Genomic DNA, 14,112 nt, shown 5'->3' with positions numbered 1-14,112 from the left:
TGGAACAGAACAGAGACCTCAAAAATAATACCATACATCTACAACCATCTGATCTTTGACAAACCTGACAAAAACAAGAAATGGGGAAAGGATTCCCTATTTAATAAATGGTGCTGGGAAAACTGGCTAGCCATAAGTAGAAAGTTGAAACTGGATCCCTTCCTTAAACACCTTATACAAAAATTAATTCAAGGTGGATTAGAGACTTAAATGTTAGACCTAAAACCATGAAAACCCTAGAAGAAAACCTAGGTAGTACCATTCAGGACATAAGCATGGGCAAGGACTTCATGCCTAAAACACCAAAAGCAATGGCAACAAAAGCCAACATTGACAAATGGGATCTAATTAAACTAAAGAGTTTCTGCACAGGAAAAGAAGCTACCATCAGAGTGAACAGGCAACCTACAGAATGGGAGAAAATTTTTGCAATCTACTCATCTGACAAAAGGCTAATATCCAGAACCTACAAAGAACTCAAACAAATTTACAAGAAAAAAACAATCCCATCAAAAAGTGGGCAAAGGATATGAACAGACACTTCTCAAAAGACGACATTTATGCAGCCAACAGACAGATGAAAAAATGCTGATCGTCACTAGCCATCAGAGAAATGCCAATCAAAATCATAATGAGATACCATGTCACACCAATTAGAATGGTGATCATAAAAAAGTCAGGAAACAACAGGTGCTAGAGAGGATGTGGAGAAATAGGAACACTTTTACACCGTTGGTGGGACTGTAAACTAGTTCAAGCATTGTGGAAGACAGTGTGTCGATTCCTCAAGGATCTCTAACTAGAAATACCATTTGACCCAGCTATCCCATTACTGGGTATATACCCAAAGGATTATAAGTCATGCTGCTATAAAGACACATGCACACGTTTGTTTATTGTGGCACTATTCACAGTAGCAAAGACTTGGAACCAACCCAAATGTCCATCAGTGACAGACTGGATTAAGAAAATGTGGCACATATACACCATGGAATACTATACAGCCATAAAAAAGGATGAGTTCATGTCTTTTGTAGGGACATGGATGCAGTTACAAAGCATCATTCTCAGCAAACTGTCGCAAGAACAGAAAACTAAACACTGCATGTTCTCACTCATAGGTGGGAATTGAACAATGAGATCACTTGGACACAGGAAGAGAAACATCACACACTGGGGCCTGTTGTGGGGTAGGGGGAGGGGGGAGGGATAGCATTAGGAGATATAACTAATGTAAATGATGAGTTAATGGGTGCAGCACACCAACATGGCACATGTATACATATGTAACAAACCTGCATGTTGTGCATATGTACCCTGGAACATAAAGTATAATAATAATAAAAAAAGAAAAATATCCATATATAAGTGGACCTGCTTAGTTCAAACCTGTGTTGTTCAGAGGTTCAGCTGTGGTCCGATTTACCTAATTTTCATTGAGAGAGTTTTTAGATTTATAAGTTAAAAAAATAAATTCTTAAAATATTACATAGTTCTTATGAAAAAAGGAACCAATTTCAGACACTACTCTTTGTACTCGTTACTAAATATTGGCAGGATAAAGAGTCATTTAGAATTTGTAATGTGTAAAATTGAAGAAAATTATTGGACATTTTGAACTAGCAGAGTCTAAATTGATGGGCTTTTACCATTAATGGGGGTCAGGATATGCTACTCCATAATATTTTAAACTAAAGGAATTTGAGAAAACAGCAGAAGTAGGAAAGTCACTCTCTGCCCTCCTGCCCTTCCCTGAAGCAGGTTGTAAGACCCACATTTGAGATATGCTCTCTCTATGCCTGGAGGAGTGGAACATCTTCCTTTCTGAAGACACTGGGTCACAGAGGAGAAGCTGAGTCAATAGGCCTTGCTAAGTTTCCCCCAGTTTATTACCATTAAATCATAGTTTTTAATTCAGTTGTACTTCTCCACAACTATCCACTTCTTCATCAAATATAGCATAAAAATATACAGGTTTACGTGTTTATTTGGGTCATTATTTTCTTATAAAAGGTCCTATGTCACATAAAGCTTCTGTTAAATAAATTGGTATGCTTGTCTCTTGTTAATGTGTCTTATTTATAGAGTTCTCTGTGACAATGAATATAGGATGGGTGAGAAAAAGATATTTCTTTTTTCCTATACCATTAAAATTATGCTGTTACTAACCGTTATTTTTGGTACCTGCTGGTGGGCTAAAGAGACCAAGCCCTTCTTTGCATTACATGTACTGTGGGCTTACGGTGGTAGCCACTTGAGGGAGCAGGTAAGGTGTATGGCATCAGAGGCTGTGTCTCAGCTTCCTAGCTTGACCTTGAGTGATCCTGTTTTTTTTTTTTTCCAGAATAAAACAGCACCTTCTTTCCTAGAACTACCCAGTAGCTGATAGAATTAAGAAGATATTGAAAATTTTGCATTTATATGGCATGTTCCCACATTTTATAATGAATGATGAAATTGCACTGAAAAGCTTTTTGCATAGAAATAGATACGTGATTTCATTCATTTTTTCAGCCATATGTAATTTTGTTAAGCTTGTTAGATTGAGAGATTGCTAAAAATTTAGCCCACTAGAATTATAATAGTTCTTGCAAATCTTTCTTTTTTAAATAGAAAAGTGCCCTTGGTTAGCATGATAAAAGATTCTAAGTACATTTATCTCATATAAGAAAAAATGGGGCCGGGCGCGGTGGCTCAAGCCTGTAATCCCAGCACTTTGGGAGGCCGAGACGGGCGGATCACGAGGTCAGGAGATCGAGACCATCCTGGCTAATACGGTGAAACCCTGTCTCTACTAAAAAATACAAAAAACTAGCCGGGCGAGGTGGCGAGCGCCTGTAGTCCCAGCTACTCGGGAGGCTGAGGCAGGAGAATGGCGTAAACCCGGGAGGCGGGGTTTGCAGTGAGCTGAGATCCGGTCACTGCACTCCAGCCCGGGCGACAGAGCGAGACTCTGTCTCAAAAAAAAACAAAAAAAAAAAAAAAAGAAAAAATGAAAGGTTTTTAGAATGTTCATTTGAACATTATGCTTTCTTTTATTTTGACTGTCATTTCCCCCAAATGATGGAGAGACTACATTCTGTGTTTTCTGCTCCTTGTGAAGAATCTGTTCAGTTTCTGGTATCTTTAGGACCTTCTAGGGTGCTCTATGACTACATGAAGTCTTGGACTTCTAACCACCACAGGCTGGTGGGTGTTCCAGCAGCCTGCTAACCCTCCCCCTAATGGCTTGGGCTAGGCTCCCTTCAGAAACATCAAAATAACTTAGCCACACTTCACTTAGAAGACCAGTTTGTCTTCTCAACTAGGATGGCTGCTTTCACAGTCCTGCACCATTGAGACCATTAGAGCCTTAGTTTCATACCCTGCCTCTATTTGCGTTTGCCTCCAAGCACACTTCCTCCATCCTTCCTCTCCTTTCTCACCTCTCTCTTACTCCTTTTTATTCTCACCTCTTTTATTTACTTGATTTTCAATCAAACACTTTCTAAATGGATTGACTTTGTTCCAGGCATTATTCTTATTATCTTATTAAATATTAATTTCGTTCGGACAAACCTATGAGGTAGGGGCTGTCTTAGTTCATTATGGGTTGCTATAACAGAATACTTGAGGCTGGGTAATTTATGAAGGAAAGACGTTTATTGAGCTGACAATTTTGCAGGCTGGGAAGTTCAAGAGCGTAGCACTGCACTGGCTGGCTCCTGGTCAGAACGACATGCTGGGTCAAAACATGGCAGAGAAGTGGAAAAGTGAGTGGGTGCATGGAAAGAGATCACATAGCGATAGAGGAAGCAAGAGAGAATCTAGGAAGCCTAATTCACTTTTATAAGAGCTTACTCTTTAGTAACTAATCCAGTCCCATGAAAGTGAAAATATCCTCCTGATGTAAGGCATTCATCTGTTTATGAGGGATCCACCCCTGTGACCCAAACATCTCCCACAAGGCTCCATGTCCAGCACTACCATATTGGGAATCAGATTTCAACATGAGTTTTTGTGGGGACAAACCACATCCAAACCATGGGAAGACCATTGTCATCACTCCCATTTATCAGGGAACTGAGAGGCACAAAGAAGTTAAGTAATTTGTAAGTGAATAGCGGAACCAGGACTCAAGCCCAAGCAGTCTGATTCCAGATTCTGTGCTCTTAATCACTATGCTAATCTGTTATATTGTAAATTAGCAACCGGACTCCCTAAACATTTTCCAGGAATACCTCTTCTTGCCTTAGCTGAAACTCAGCTCTTATCTGATTGAAATCACAGCTTCTTCTAGGTGAAGGCTGCTCATTTCACCCAATCCCACATTCCACAGGACCCAGAGATATCATCTACATTCTCTTATCTCTCTGTTGCTTTGTCCCTATTCTATCCTTACACAAAGGCCTTTCCTTATTGGTGGTTCATGTTACCTGGTTTTGTTACCTTCTGCCTCTCTTTTTGCTGTCATCTGAATATTTCCTCTCCTATTTTGAGGATTTTGTTTCATAGCTTACATTGCAATGCTTGCGTCCTTCAGTAGCACGAGCACAATCTGTCCAGCCATGCTGGCACAAAGTGAGCTTTGGAGTCAGTCAGAACCATTTGCATTCCTGTGCAGTCTGTTACCAGCTGAGTGGTTTTAAGCAATTTACTTCACCTCCCAGTCCTTCAGTTTCTTTATTTGTACAATGGGCATAATAGTAACTGTTCTGAAAAGAAAGTGAGATAATCTATACGAAGTGTTTAGCATAGTATTGGGCACATAGACAATGTTAAATAGATGGTAGCTGTTATTATTAATGATAAATACTCCATTCCCACTACTGCCATCACAGCTGTTGCTTTTCTTAAAATCCCTTGACTTCTTTGACGTTAGCATCCTACACCCATACACCACTCTGCTATTCGTAAGCATATTTCTGAGACCTTAAACTCAGTTATAGCTATCGCCACAGCTTCCCATTCTAGTTGCCATTTACTTCCTTTCCACTACTACTAATGCTCTGGAACCTCACCCAGGCTTGGCCTCTTCCAGGACAGCATGGATGTATTCATTCTTAAACTAGACAAGGCCTCAAGGTATGTCACTTTCTTGGTGGCTCTTTCAGTTGTCCTGTCTCCTTCTGTTTGACCTGGCTGGGAAACACCAATGGCAGATCCAATCCAGTCATTTGCTTTTTTGCCCCAACACCTGGGCAAAATAAAATCCACCCTTCTTGCTGTAGCCCACAGTACCTTCCATGTTCTGGTCCGCTGCCTATATCTCCTGCCTTATGGTGCTCTCTCCCTGCCCACTGTGCTCCAGTTGAACTTTCTTCTAACAGATACTGGACTCAACCAAGTCTTTTCTGCCATAGATCTTCTGAAAATGCCTGAGTGTTCCTTCTGCTTAGACCTTTTCATTCTTAGGATCTCAAATGTCACCACCTCAGAGTCCTTGCCCGCTGTGAGTAGAGTATTTTTATAAGTAAGCTCTCTATCACTGTACCCAGTGGAATGCCCTCATAGAGCTCATCACATGTTGTAATTATGTTATTGTCTATTTTTGTTGTTGTTGTTTGTTGGTTTGTTTTGAGATGGAGTCTCGCTCTGTCGCCCAGGCTGGAGTGCAGTTGCACGATCTTGGCTCACTGCAAACTCTGCCTCCTGGGTTCAAGTGATTCTCCTGTCTTAGCCTCCCTAGTAGCTCAGATTACAGGTGCCTGCCACCACACTTGGCTAAGTTTCGTATTTATAGTAGAGACGGGGTTTCGCCATGTTGGCCAAGCTGGTCTCAAACTCCTGACCTCAAGTGATCTGCCTGCCTCAGCTCCTCAAAGTGCTGGGATTACAGGCGTGAGCCACTGTGCCTGGCCCATTATTGTCTATTTGATTGACTGTCTTCGTGGCTAGATTAGGCTCCATGAGGGCCAGGACCATGACTGTTTTGATCACTAGCATATACCCAGGACTGTCTATAATGTGTGACACATAAAACACGTTAAGGCTCACATAATCCCAGCACTTTGGGGGCCTGAGGAGGGAGGATTGTTTGAGCTCAGTGGTTTAAGACCAGCCTAGGCAACATAGTGAGACTGTTTCTACAAAAGATAGAAAAAAATTACCTGGGCATGGTGGTGCATGCCTTGATTCCAGCTACTTGGGTAGCTGAGGTGGAAAGATTGCTTGAGTCTGGGAGGGCGAGGCTGCAGTGAGCTGTGAGTATGCCACCATACTCCAGCCTGGGTGACAGAGAAAGACCCTGTCTCAAATAAATAAATAAATACATAAATAAATAAGATGTTAATAAATATTTATCAAAAGAATGACAAAATGAAGAAATCACACAGTCATGTAGGTTGGCTCTCTTGCAAATGTATGTCTTCCACACTCAGAGCCTTGGCTCGGCAGGTCCACTGCTTTGGCTCAGTTTTTTCTCATGTCTACTGTTGCTGCTGCAGCCCCCTGTTTGGAGCAACTATAACCTTCTACCCCTCTCTCAGCAGATGGCACTGAGGCTGGGATCCGCTCACTTCAAGTCCCAAGTCCCTCTGCTACTGCATTTGGCTTTTAAATTCTCATGCGGTTTTAGGAAAAAAGGTGTCCTTTATCTAGTTAGGACTAACCCCTTCAGCTGTGTTCTTGGTTGGCTGGTCTCAACCGGGATCTTGTTATACCAGTTACTTCTTCCCTCTCGGTGTTTCTGTATTTTCAACCCTTTTGTCTTTATCACCTCCTTTCCCCCAACTTTACTTGCTCAATAACACCTTTCCTATCCCTAAACAAACAAAAAGCAAAGTTAGAGAACCCTCAGAATTAGCTACAGAAAAATCTCTTGATTTTGAATCTCCTGCTAGCTTCTTCATTGTACCTTTCCTACCCAGAAGCTTTAAAAGAGTTGCCTGTATTCTCTGTACCTTTCCTACCCAGAATCTTTAAAATTTAAAAAATCTTCATTGTACCTTTCCTACCCAGAATCTTTAAAAAAGTTGCCTGTGTTCTCTGTCTCTAGTTCATTACTGTCCTTTTCTCGAACCTCCTGCCGTCAGTAGGCTATGGCTTACTTCACTACATGCCACATCATGGGCCCCTGATAGCTTTGTAATCACTGAATCTAACGGATGCTCTAGATTTATTCATACAACCGAGCACTCCCTTCTTTAAATTCTTTTGGCTTCTGAGACACCACTTTCTTTTTTCTTTCTTTTTTGTGTGTGTGTGTGTGTGTGTTTAATACTTCTCTCAATGTATCTTCTCAGCTTTCTTCACTAGCTTCTCTCTTTTTTCTTTAAGCATTTATAGTTTTAGATTTCTGAACCTGACTCTCTGTTTAACTATGTTTCTTTCTTTTTTTGTTTTTTGAAATGGAGTCTCACTCTGTCGCCCAGGCTGGAGTGCAGTGGCACTATCTCGGCTCACTACAACCTCTGCCTCCCAGGTTCAAGCGATTCTCCTGCCTCAGCCTCCTGAGTAGCTGGGATTACAGGCACATGCCACCACGCCTGGCTAATTTTTGTATTTTTAGTAGAGACATGGTTTCACCATGTTGGCCAGGCTGGTATCAAACTCCTGACCTCAGGTGATCTGCCCGCCTCGGCCTCCCAAAGTGCTGGGATTACAGGTGTGAGCCACTGCGCCTGGCCCCATGTTTCTCTTTTTGTATTTACCATCACAGTCAATCTCCCTACTCTTCCACCACGAACATAAGAAATCTAGGTGTCATCCTAAATGCCAGCATCAGTTATTTTAGATATTCATAGTCATCAAATGCTGTAAATTTTCTCTCTTAAATATCACTCCCATTTGTTCCCTACTTTCTGTCCCTATTGCTGTGCCTCAGTTCCAGCTCTGTTCGTCTTTTACCTATGCTACTGCAGTAGTCTCCTGGCCTACAACCTGCCGCTTTGCTTCCAGACTCTTTCTAAAGCACAAAACTAAGCGTTTTTATGCTCTCTGCTTAAAAAATTTTATTGACTTACTGTTGGATCTAGGACAAAATCTATTCTTCTTTCTCTGTCATTTAAGATTCTGAGCTCCTGGATTCTTGCCTGTGTATTTAGCCTTATTGTGCTGTCCACGCTGCACCCATTGTTTAAGGAACGCTGAACTACTTACAGGTGTCCAGAGGCACTTGGCCATGTCATGTCTTCATGCCTTAGCTGATGCTGCTGCCACCCCATGGAATCCTTCACATTCTTCACATGATCAGATAACAACCACTGATTTTTTTGTTTTTTTAATTAGTTTTGGCCGGACATGGTGGCTGATGCCTGTAATCCTAGCACTTTGGGAGGCTGAGGTGGGTAGATCACTTGAGGTCAGGAGTTTGAAACAAGCCTGGCCAACATAGTGAAACTCCATCTCTACTAAAAATACAGAAAAATTAGCCAGGCATGGTGGTGGGTACCTGTGATCTCACCTACTCAGGAGGCTGAGGCAAGGGAATCGCATGAACCCAAGAGGTAGCAGTTGTAGTGAGCTGAGATGGCAACACTGCACTCCAGCCTGGGTGACAGAGTAAGAATCCATCTACAAAAAAAAAAAAAAAAAAGTTTTAACTATAGTAAAATACACATAATATGAAATTTACTATCTTAACTTTTTAAAAACATATAGTTCAGTAGTGTTAAGTATATTCATATTATTGGGCAAGCAAGCTACAGAATCTTTTTAATCTTGCAAAATGGAAACTCCATACCCATGAAAAACAAATTCTCACTCCCTCCTTCCCCTGGCTTCTGGAGACCACCATTCTGCTTTCTGTCTCTATGAATTTGACTGTGTAGCTGCCTCATAGAAGTGAAACCATGTAGTATTTATCTTTTTGTGACTGGCTGATTTCACTTAACATAATGTCCTTAAGGTTCATACATGTTGTATTGTGTCAGAACTTTCTTCCTTTTTAATGCTTTGTAATATTCCATGGTATATGTACATACCGCATTTTGCTTATCTTGTTATCTGTTGATGTGTTTGTTGATGGACTCTTGGCTATTGTGAATAATACAGCTATGAACACGAGTGTATAAATATCTCTTTAAGACCTTGAGTTCAGATCTTTTGGATATGTAATCAGAAGTGGAATTACTAAATCATATGGTAGTTTTATTTTTAATATTTTGAGGAACTGCCATAATGTTTTCTGTAGCAGCTGGACTATTTTACATTCCCACCAGCAGTATACAAGGGGTCCAACACTTGTTATTTTCTATTTTTTTGATAATAGCCCTTTTTAAAAAAAATTTAACCCAAACTTTGTATTGATCAAAACAGCTTCATTATTCTTTATAACAAAGAATTGTTATAAACTTGAATTTATGTAACTAATTAAAACTAACCAAAATAGCCAATTTTATATTCGCTTTATATATTGGAATTCAACAAAAAACATTTTAATTTTGAGGGGAAAAAAGCTGTATTTCAAAATGTTTAAAAAAGTCACCATCATGGAAATCTTAGGATCAAATGGCCTTCTTAATGAAGAGAGGCAGGAGATAAACCATCCAGCAGAGGGCTCTGTGTAAAAACATTTATTTTTACTAATGTTTAGAATACAGGAACTAAAGAAAGGAAAAAAATAGACAACTCCAAAGCGACAGTGAGTTAGGGCCTGCCCGCAGCCAAGGGGGAAGACTACTCTGGGGTATCCTGGCATGGACTGTCCCTCCACTACTTAATGTCAGTGCCACTAAGCAGAAAACTTGAGGAATCAGGGTTTGAAGACCTTACCAGCTGCTAGTGAGCGTGCAAGGGAAGAAAGGGATGTCTGTGTGGCTTCCCCATGATCTGAGAGCCAGGATACACAGGGCAGGTGGCAGAGGCTCCCAATTCAGTTAAGGGCAGGAGGCTGAATGCCCAGGTCCAGGAAGAACAAAAAGGGGATTTTGGAGGTAGGTTTTTTCGTTGTGTTAAAAAAACAGGCACATTACCCATCTCCCTGTAGCCCCTGAGCTGCTGGCCTGGCCCCCTGATCCTTCCCCTCTCACCACAAAACCAAAAGGAATAAGAAGGGAGACAGAAGATGAGACATTCCAAGGGTGGAGAATGCTTCGGTCACTGGAGCCCGCCCATGAGAGTGAGCCCGGAGAGCACCGGGAAGCACAAGGTAAAGCTGCTGCTCCCCCTGGGGTGGGGTGGACTGGGACAGGGCAGAGCCAGGAGGGTGACCGAGAACATTCTGACTCCAGCAAAGAACCCTATGTAGCAGAAACAGAGGGCCGCAGAGAGCCACTCTGGAGGAAAGAGGTGAGGCTAAGTAGCACAGGGGCATGGGAAGCTCCTTGTGGCCGTGGCCTCAGCTGCTTTCTCCCAGCTGCCTCGGGCAAAGGGGCTCTGGCCTGGCTTGCCTCTAGGGGAAGGGAAAACTCTGGAGACCAGAGTGGAGGCAGCAGAGAGAGAAGTGAGCTGCTCTCCCACTCTTTCTAGGAGGACACTGAACCCTGTGATCACCATAGCCTGGGCCCAAGGCAAGCAGAGTGAATGCTTTTCCTGGAGAGCAGAGAGAAACTGGGCCCACAGGTAGGCCTTGGGGCAGGGTGTTGCTCCTTTCTCCTTGAGGGCCTAGGGCCAGAGGTGGCCACCTCAGCTTGCTGCTGCCAAAGGCAGGCTAGAACAACCACCCCAAGGTTCTCTGGACTTGTGAAGGAGAGGTGGAAGAAGGGAAAGGTGGGTTTGAAAAATGAAGTGGAGGAGAGAAACAGCCTTAGGTATGTCGAGGAGCAGTGGGGTGGCCATCTCAAGATGAGTTCTGGTTCTGGTAGATGGCAACTTTCTCCTTCAACAGGTCCAGACACAGGTGGCAACTCCTACTTCCTTCGGGGGCTCAGACATGGATGAGGTGAGACAGTGCAGTTGGTAGCCGTGATCGCAGTCAGCACGGAAGCCCAGCTGGTCATCATTCTCAGCGGTGCTGCAGGTGTCATGACATTCGCACTCGATGTACTGCCAGCGGCAGGTCTTCACTGCCGCCATCGTCATGGGGGTGAAATGGAGGCAAGATGGATGCCTTGAGCAGCCACAGTCAAAACAAGACACCAGCTCCTCGAGTTGTCCCATCTTCTTGTTAATCTTTGAGTTCCCCAGACAGAAGTTACAGTAGTGGTTGGGCAAGGCCAATCCATCAGGACCGTTTTTGGGTTTCTGTTCCTCAGACCTCTGGGAAACAGGGGTGGGTGGTTGGGAGTCTTCTTTGTCCTCACCCTCCTCCTCAGCCCAGTGAGAGTGGACATAGTGGTAGCTGAGGCCTGGTTGGTTCTTGTAATGTTTTCCACAAATGTCACAGCCATAGGGCTTGTCCCGGTCCTCCAGGTTGGAAGCATCCAGCTCCTTACAGGCACCGCCCACACCTTTACACTTGGATTACCCCTTTCCTGGACACTTGGGAGCATCTTCTTCATAGTCCTCATCATTGAAGTCATCTGGTTCTAGGATTCGCTTTTGTGCTTGACTGTTGGTCACAGGAAACTCACCCAGGCTGTCATCATCAACTCGGGGACCTGGGGCACCTCGCTTCTCCAGGGGGTCAGTGTGCAACAGAACCTCTAAACTGCTGCCGTCCTGAGACATCAGCCCCTCCTTCTTTAGGGTCTGGTCTGTGTCTGGCTTGACAGATGAGAAGGAAAGTTGTGGATCTTCAGGGGGGTGGGCTCGCTGCTTTTTCTGCCAGCGCTGGGCAGGGTAAGAGTACAGCTGTCCAGAGGCCAATTCTAGAACCCGGTCACTTTTCCATCCAAATGTAACAATTGCTCTGGGCTACTCCAGTCTGTGAGTCCAAGAAAGGCAGGCGCACGCTGCGCTCAGCACAGAGGTGGGCATTGTAATTGTGGCCCTGCTCCATGGCATCTTTGTAGTACGGCTCCCAAGGAGCTTCACTACACTCACCACCACAGTGCCATTTTCCCTGCTCCTCTCCCTCCATTATTGGCCATTCTAATAGGTATGAGGTGGTATTTTATGTGTGGTTTTGATTTGCAATTCCTTAGTGATTAGTGATGTTGAACATCTTTTCCTGTGCTTTTTGCCATTTGGGTTTCTTCTATGGAGGAATCCTATTCACGTCTTTTGCCCATTTTTAAACCAAGTTGTTTGTCTTTTGTTGGTGATTTGAAGGAGTTCTTTATATTCTGAATATTAACCTCTTATCAGATACATGATTTGCAAATATTTCTCCCATTCCATAGGTGGCCTTTTCATTCTATTATATCCTATGATGCATGAAAATTTTATATTTTTATGTAATCCAATTTATCTATTTTTACTCTTGTTGCCTGTGCTTTGGTGTCACACTCAAGAAATCATTGCCAAATCTAATGTCTCAAACCTTTCCCTCTATGTTTTTTCTTAAGAGTCTTATAATTTTAACTCTTATGTTTACATCTTTGATCCATTTCGAGTTAATTTTTGTATATGATGTAAGGTAAGGGACTAACTTCATTCTTTTGCATGTGGATATCCAGTTTTCCTAGCACCATTTGTTGAAAGACTGCTAATGTAGTTTGGATGTTACCCCTTCCCAAATTTCATGTTGAAATGTAGTCCCTAATGTTGGAGGTGGAGCCTTGTGGAAGGTGATTGGATCATCATCCTCTTGGTACTGTCCTCATGCTAGTGAGTGAGTTCTTGTGAGATCTGGTCATTTAAAAGTGTGTGGGACCTTCCCCCCTCTCTCTTATTCCTGTTTCCACCATGTGAGATGCCTGGTCCCCCTGTGCCTTCTGCCATGGATTGTAAGCTTCCTGAGGCCTCCCCAGAAGGAGATGCTGGCATTATGCTTCCTGTACAGCCTGCAGAACTGTGAGCCAATTAAGTCTCTTTTCTTATAAATTACCCAGTCTCAGGTATTTTTTTATAGCAATACAGAAATGGCTTAATACAACTGTCTTTTCTCATTGAATGGTCTTGGCACTGTTGTTGAAACTTTTGACCATTGTCGTAGTCCTTTCCTGCCGTTACAACAAAATACCTGGACTGGGTAATTTATAAACAACAGAAATTCATTCATCACAGTTCTGGAAACTGGAAGTTCAAGATCAGGTCACCAGCAGATTTAATGTCTGGAGAGGACTCTCTGCTTCACAGATGACACATTGTTGCTGCATCCTCACCTAGTGGAAGGGGAGAACGCTATATCCTCACATGGTGGAGGGGAAACAGGGACAAAGACAAAAGTGATTTAGGACCCCTGAATCTCTTTTAAGGGCAGTAATCCCATTAACGAAGGCACGCCTCTTGTGACCTCATCGGCTCCCAAAGGCCCCACCTCTTAATACCATTACCTTGGGGATTAGGTCTCAACATAAGAATTTTGCAGGGACACAAACATTCAGACTATAGCAACCATATGTATGAGGGTTTATTTTTGAGCTTTCTATTCTATTTCATTAGTCTATATATTTGTCTTTATGCATATATCACACGGTCTTGATTACTATAGATTTGTAATAACTTTTGAAATCAGAAGTGTAAAATCTCTAACTTTGATCTTTATCAAGATCATTTTGCTCTTCAGAGATCCTTGAGGTTCAACATGAATTTTAGGATGGATTTTTAAAATTTCTGCAGAAAATACCATTGGGATTTTGATAGGGTTACATTAAATCATTAGATTGCTTTGAGCAGTATTGGCATTTTAACAATATGTAGTCCTTCAGTTCATTAAAACAGGCAGGATGTCTTTTCATTTATTTGTGTTTTCTTTAAGTTTCTTTTAGCCATGTTTTGTAGTTTTCAGAATATGCATCTTTCACCTACTTGGTTAAGTTTATTCCTAAGTATTTTATAATTTTTGTATTCCTAATTATTTTATAATTTTATTTATAATGTTGATGTAATTGTTTTCTTAATTTCCTTTCATATTGTATCACTGACCTTTCATAGAGACTTATTTCAAGTGTCACTTTTAAAATAAAGGACTTTTCTTTTTCTCCAGAGTAGAAATGATCATTTTATTCTCTTCTCCCCTAAATCTCTACTGTAGAAACTATAACAACTTAGCATAATTGTTTAGAAATCTAACTTTCCCAACCAGAATTGAAAGCTCTTTGAGGGAATCTTTCATCTTTCTGTCCTCAACTCCTGCGACGTAATAGAGATTCAATAAATATATTTTAATAGATAAAGCAATGAAAAAAAAGTGTGATGCACACATAA

The 14,112-nt window shown here is 42.0% G+C and overlaps 1 protein-coding gene across 7 annotated transcripts in view; it reads left to right on the top strand.

Moving 5' to 3' along the window:
• AKAP7 (A-kinase anchoring protein 7) overlaps positions 1–14,112 on the top strand; it is a 159,582-nt gene that overhangs the window by 39,830 nt on the left and 105,640 nt on the right. For 3 of the 7 annotated variants that reach the window (XM_030929177.1, XM_030929182.1, XM_030929178.1), the window contains exon 6: positions 9,908–10,069. The exons of 2 other annotated variants lie outside the window; for them this stretch is intronic. In XM_030929177.1, coding sequence (XP_030785037.1) covers positions 9,908–10,069 — 162 coding nt within the window. Of the gene's footprint in view, positions 1–9,907; positions 10,070–10,747; positions 13,714–14,112 lie in introns of those variants that run through there. 2 more of the 7 variants (XR_004056902.1, XM_010381952.2) reach the window with 2 other exon arrangements.

Source organism: Rhinopithecus roxellana, chromosome 4 (genome assembly GCF_007565055.1).
Source record: "Rhinopithecus roxellana isolate Shanxi Qingling chromosome 4, ASM756505v1, whole genome shotgun sequence".
Taxonomy (NCBI): domain Eukaryota; kingdom Metazoa; phylum Chordata; class Mammalia; order Primates; family Cercopithecidae; genus Rhinopithecus; species Rhinopithecus roxellana.
Note: the sequence above shows the minus strand (reverse complement) of the source record. Positions and strands in the feature narration are given on the sequence as shown.